This window comes from Limulus polyphemus, unplaced genomic scaffold (genome assembly GCF_000517525.1).
Source record: "Limulus polyphemus unplaced genomic scaffold, Limulus_polyphemus-2.1.2 Scaffold78, whole genome shotgun sequence".
NCBI classification, from domain to species: domain Eukaryota; kingdom Metazoa; phylum Arthropoda; class Merostomata; order Xiphosura; family Limulidae; genus Limulus; species Limulus polyphemus.
Window position 1 is genome coordinate 44,687 of NW_013665688.1, and position 6,306 is coordinate 50,992.

The 6,306-nt window shown below is 34.6% G+C and overlaps 1 protein-coding gene across 1 annotated transcript in view; it reads left to right on the forward strand.

The window, feature by feature from the left end:
• Window positions 1–6,306, forward strand: part of LOC106467286 (rho guanine nucleotide exchange factor 11-like) — a 164,225-nt gene that overhangs the window by 41,280 nt on the left and 116,639 nt on the right. The window contains exon 8 of the mRNA XM_013927625.2: window positions 451–571. Coding sequence (XP_013783079.1) covers window positions 451–571 — 121 coding nt within the window. The remainder of the gene's footprint in view (window positions 1–450; window positions 572–6,306) is intronic.

Below are 6,306 nucleotides of genomic sequence, written 5' to 3' on the forward strand. Positions count from 1 at the left end.
TGATTAGCCAGAATGTTAACACTTAGGTTTTGGTTATTTAGATATTAAACAGTCGTATGTTATAGGTTAAATACCATTATTTTGATTAGCCAGAATGTTAACACTTAGGTTTTGGTTATTTAGATATTAAACAGTCGTATGTTATAGGTTAAATACCATTATTTTGATTAGCCAGAATGTTAACACTTAGGTTTTGGTTATTTAGATATTAAACAGTCGTATGTTATAGGTTAAATACCATTATTTTGATTAGCCAGAATGTTAACACTTAGGTTTTGGTTATTTAGAGATTAAACAGTCGTATGCTATAGGTTAAATACTATTATTTAACTCTGGACAGAGTAGTCTATTTCGTAGCTTTGTGCAAAAGATCAACAAAAAACAAGTAATTGCATAAATTCCTATTTTTTGTTTGTGCTTGACAGAACATTTTTCATTGCTGGTTTTTAGGCTCGTTACCTGGAGATCGGAATTCCGGATCCTTCCGTTTTGAAAAGCGTACAGACGGATTATCGTCAGAACATAGCTGTAACTTGCACCATACTGGTAGCCAGGATACGTACGATACCCTGTAAGTTACGATGTGTTACTTTTCTTTCTTTTTTTTTTTTTAAACAAGTGCAATAAATGTTACAATAGCTGATGAAATAAAGTTTGTAATCTGTAGTGATTACTACATAAATGTTATATTGTTTAATAGAAGAATAATTTATCATTATTAAGGTAATTATTGTTCATTAAATTTAATATGTTGTTCAGTAAATATTCACCTGGGTTAAATTACTGTATGGTGCCGGTTGAACATTTCAAAATATCCTGTTTTCCAATTACGTATGACACAACTGAATCGGTATCTGATCTAAGCTTCTTTCGTTTCAAGAATTCTAAACTTCATTCTGAAAGGGGGGGGGGTGCTGGTGGTTATGGCTCTTGACTTGCAACTTGCCGTTCGCAGGATCAAATGCTGAACTTGCTTGCTTTTTTAATCGTGGGGGAAATTATAGTTGGTAAAGCGTAGCCCAAGAGTTGGCGGTGGGTGGTCTTGAATAGCTACCTTCTCTCTAATCTGTCACTTAGAGACGACCAGCGCAGATAGCCATCGAGTAGATTTGAGCGAAATTCGTCAAACAAACAAATATTTTTTAAGGGTCAATAAAAACTAATCTGACTCAATTAACACTAAATGTACGACATTGAATTTTTTTTTTAAGTTTCTTCGGCAAAGTAAAGCCTGTCAACGATGTTTTCTTTCTTGGGCGTGAGCACAGACCAGTTGTCGAGCACTGCGCATGTTACCTATTAGGTAGGAACGTGTAACGTGTGTTTGCACGGACTCGGCAAGTTATACAGTCCACGATAATGAAGTGATGGAAACATTTCCTTTAATCTGGATCGTTTAGAGAATGAGGATATACCGCGGAAAGTGATCTTCCATAATGAGCAAATTAAATTATACGTCCATTAAATCGCCTGAAAATTTACAAGCGGAAGTTGTCAATGTATATACTACTTTGAAGTTACCCATCATGTGGCATTAAAATTATAGATCGTGTATTTCTGTTTAACACAGTTCACGAGTAACATTAGCGAAGAACAGCGTATACGTGGGCTTTTATAATATCACTTTAAAATGCGGTTTTGTCATTATCATGCATGAATTATTTTACATGAGCCTGTGTCAGAAATATGTATATGTAAGTATAGGTTTATTCCAAACAAAAATGACGAACTTTTTTTATGCTTCACATATAGTAGTGAAATATATTAAACTCAGTCTTTTGTTATCCACTCTTCAGCATCTACAATATTCCAGAAATAGCTCTGTTTACATATTACAAGCTCAGAAATATATTCAAATGAATAGTTTTTTTGTTTTTTTTCTGACTTTATGTTAAAATATAGCAATATAAATTGCCAACAGATGGAGATACCATATGTATGTTCCAAAGAAACTTTTTCTGACGGTTAAATAAAAAAAAAAATTTAAAATGTTTTTGCTGTTATTAATTAACAGATTTTCATCACCAGTAAAATTGTCAGGAAGCACAATGAGCAAACTACATGATATTCAAGTTTTGTGATTAAAGTTGTATTTCTAACGGACCTTATGATCCACGACTTCTAGTGTTTTAGAGTAAAACCTGTAAAGGCTCCGAAACAACTGTGAAAAATAGCAACCATTGAGTAGATGAAGAACTGAGGTTTAACCTCGAAACATTAGTTTGACCCAAGCCACACACGGTGATTTGGTGAGAGACACGTCAAAACGCCCGAACCATCTCTGTGTAACAATATAATCAGTGACTTACGGAATGATGCCTTATTCAGCTCAAAACGCTAATATTTTAAGACACTTGCACAGCGTGATCGCAGAGATTTTCAGTAGATCTAAAACTCCGCTATTGAAGCTTGAGGCGCTTATTATAAAATCACTAGATGGCGCAAGCTGTAAATCAGTGTGTTATTCTAAAAGGCAATAATTTCTTATTACAAGCGGTGTCAATGAACAGGGAGAACTATAAAAAAATAATGTCAAATGCTTGACCTGTTACAGTATACACGTATATTAACGCATTGTTTGAAAACAGTTTTTTTGCAATTATTTGTTACTGATATAATTACTGAGCACTCGACTTGCAATCTGAAGGTTCGAATCTCCCATTTTTGAATATAGCAGTTGTTTTCCTGATGTTTCTTACCTTCTGACAGCCCGGCATGGCCAGGTGGTTAGGGCGCTCGACTTGCAATCTGTGGGTCGCGGGTTCGAATCCCCGTCACACCAAACATGCTCGCCCTTTCAGCCGTGGGGGCGTTATAATGTGAGGGTCAATCCCACTATTCGTTAGTAAAAGAGTAGCCCAAGAGTTGGCGGTGATGACTAGCTGCCTTCCCTCTAGTATTACACTGCTAAATTAGGGACGGCTAGCGTAGATAGCCCTCGTGTAGCTTTGCGCGAATTCCATAACAAACAAACAAACCTTCTGACAGAACACATGCGATGGCAATAAGGAGGAGTTTATTTTTCACCTTGTAGATTTTCAAGCAGATATTTATTCTAAGTAAGCTAATAAGGAAGCCAGCTTAGTAAAAACTCACTCTCCCAAAGTTCCATAATTATAAAAACTATTCAAATTTTAGGAAATATGTAATTGTAGCGTTGTTTTTGAGTTAGTGTATTGTATATCGCTATACATCACTGTTATATCGGGACGAAACGTATATTGTAGCGAATCAACTAAAGATACTTTCAAATGAAGACCCAACATTTCTGGAGCTTTATTAGCTCTCATCGTCAGTATATCGATGCAATATTACACAGCTTAAATAAGCTATGTCGCATCAAGAACAGAATACTAAGATATGTTACATAGAGAACAGGAAAGTTATAAATTGATTCCTTCCTCACGGTTTAAAATATCGTTATTTTGAACAATGTTCATGTTTCCAGAAATAACGTTTAGTTGACGGTTAATCTTAAACAAAATGGACATAGCCTGACATTTAACATCATGAAGATCGGTACAGACATGCTCTGTTAAAGTGAACGAGCTCATCTTGTTGATTGTTTTTTAAAGTTCTGGATGTTTGACCTGTTTTCATAATTAATACAAGCAGTACAATAAAACTATTATTTTGACATTCTTTAGAAATTTTATCTTCAGGGTGACATCTTCGTTTAAAGCCTAAATGAATCTATGGGCTAATAGAAAAACAATTTTACGTAAAATACAACTAAGAGTTTGTGAAATACCTTTCATATAAGGAAAGACCGTCTTGGGAATATGAAAGTTATCTTGACGATTGAAATTACAATCACTGTTGCTTCTAATTAACTCTATGTATTTGAGTAAATTATTAAATGAAGTATATCCATTCTCAGACAAGGTCTTTTTAACTTCTACTTCTGCTTGGTCTATTGTTCCTTATAAAAAAGAACGTGGTGAAAAAGCAATTTATTCAAGTTACTGAATTCAGACTTAAAAGTTGAAACGGTTGTAATCCTTCTTAGTATTTGTCTACTTAATACAGATTTGGTCTGTGATGGAAATACTTTGGCTTCACCAGTTTCAGCTGTAATAGCTAATTTAGTTATGGAAAATGTTGAATACATGGCTATTAACAACTATACACAGTCAACTACATTTTGAAAACTACGTTGTTTATAGTTTTGAGTATTACCAAAACCGTGAACTCCAAATTTTAATAAATAGATGAACCCAGATATTCAATTTTCAATTCAGAAAGAAACTTTAGATAGCTTACATTTTCTTGGTGTTAATGTTACTCCTGAAACCCACTTATTCTAATAGCAATTTACAATTTCAATCCTATCATCCCCAAAACTCTTAAGATTTTTGTAGTAGAAACTCTTAAAGAAGTTTTACACACTTCTTCACATGAAGTAATAGACCAAGAATTACCAGAAGCTAAAAGACCTCTGAGAATGGATATACTTCATCAAGAATCACCAGAAGCTAAAAGACCTCTGAGAATGGATATACTTCATCAAGAATCACCAGAAGCTAAAAGACCTCAAAGGTCTTTTAGCTTCTGGTAATTCTTGGCGAAGTACATTCATTCGCAAAGGTCTTTTAGCTTCTGGTAAATCTTGACGAAGTATATTCATTCTCAGAGAATGAATGTACTTCGTCAAGAATTACCAGAAGCTAAAAGACCTTTGCAAATAAATGTACTTCGTCGTTTGTAACAGAAATTTAATACAAAAAATTAATTAGGAACAATAATGATTGTAATTTTATATTTCTTAAATTGCTAATATTCTTAAAATTGTCTTAAATTATGTGACAGGCGTTTCAGACCCATGAACTGCACAGTCGTGATACCTGGGAGGGTCAGGTGCACACTGGCCCTCTTCCTTCCTTCATGGTTGTTTATTTTAAACGATTGTGCGTTTGTATAGCTGAGACATCGGCTTCTACTTTCCTTTATGATTGATGACACCAGTGTTTATGGAGAAACGATTTATGAACATGCAAAACGCTGCAGTGCGCGCCTCGAATGTCCGTAGTTTATCGCGCACACAAGTGTCCATGTCCATGAATGAAAATCACCGTTTTCCAATTTATATGTCACAACAGTATCACTTATTGCGTCTGTTCGAGCAGAAAGCCTTGTTCCTACAAACAGTTTCAAATTTGCACATAAAATCTTATTTTAACATTTACAAAAAAAATATTTTGAGTTAAAACTAACAGTATACCTAAACATTGGTTTGCCTAGTATTGGGTGGCCGTTGATAAAAAGAACTTAGATTTAACTATGAGAGATACTTAAGTCTATATTAATCATATATGATAAAGTTCTCTAACGTAATTGGTGATTTATTTTTGACTTTTCCTTAAAATAATTTATTGACCTACTAGCTGTTGTACCCGTCCCCTGGACAGAAGTTATGTAAATTCATGATTAATGAAAGGGTACCTTAGGAGATGAAGAGTTACTTCCATTATATGTAATTGTAAAAAACTGTAAAACCCAAAATGTGAAACCACAACTTTGCAAGTATCTCCGCAGGGATCCAACAAATCTTCATGCTAAATTTGGTGAAGATCCATCCACAGGAGGTGATGTAGTAGTAAAAAAAAAAAGACCACAAAATGCAAAACTGAAAATTTATTTGTAACCCTGCATGGACCTAATGAACCTCGATACCAATTTTGGTGAAGATCCATCCACACCCTGCGAAATAGTTACATGGGCACACAATAGAGAGTACTAGTATATTTATATAGATGTATGATAAAGTTCTTTAAAATAATCGGTGATTTACTTTTGATTTTTTTCATAAGATAATTTATTGATCTATTTAGAAGTTCGCCTGACGACGTAGTGATGTTTGCATATTTGTACAGAAGTGTTGAATTGGTGTTCTTGGCACGGCTTAGTTAGTATTGAATTTTTGATTTGTTATCATTTGGTTACTTGTGTGTGTGTGTGAAATGTTATTCTATGCAGGGCGGGCATACTGTGACATTGGACATGTATATGTCTTTAGTATGTTTTCTCTCATTCGTCCCCTATTGTTGCCAGTCAGACGTCGAACGTAGTTGGCTCTTTGCCATATAGTTGCTTTGACGTCATTTACACGTTTTATCCAGTTAAATTTTGCTGATGTGGCTACCTGGAGAAGTGTACCATTTAGGTATAGTTTCGGGGGGTGGGGTTGTTTGCTTATTTTGACAGAATTTGTTAGGGCTTGTGTTTTAGGTGCATTTACTTTTATTCTCTTCCATATAGCCACATCAATAGTAAACTGTGAACTTGGGTCTAACTACCCCACCTTGC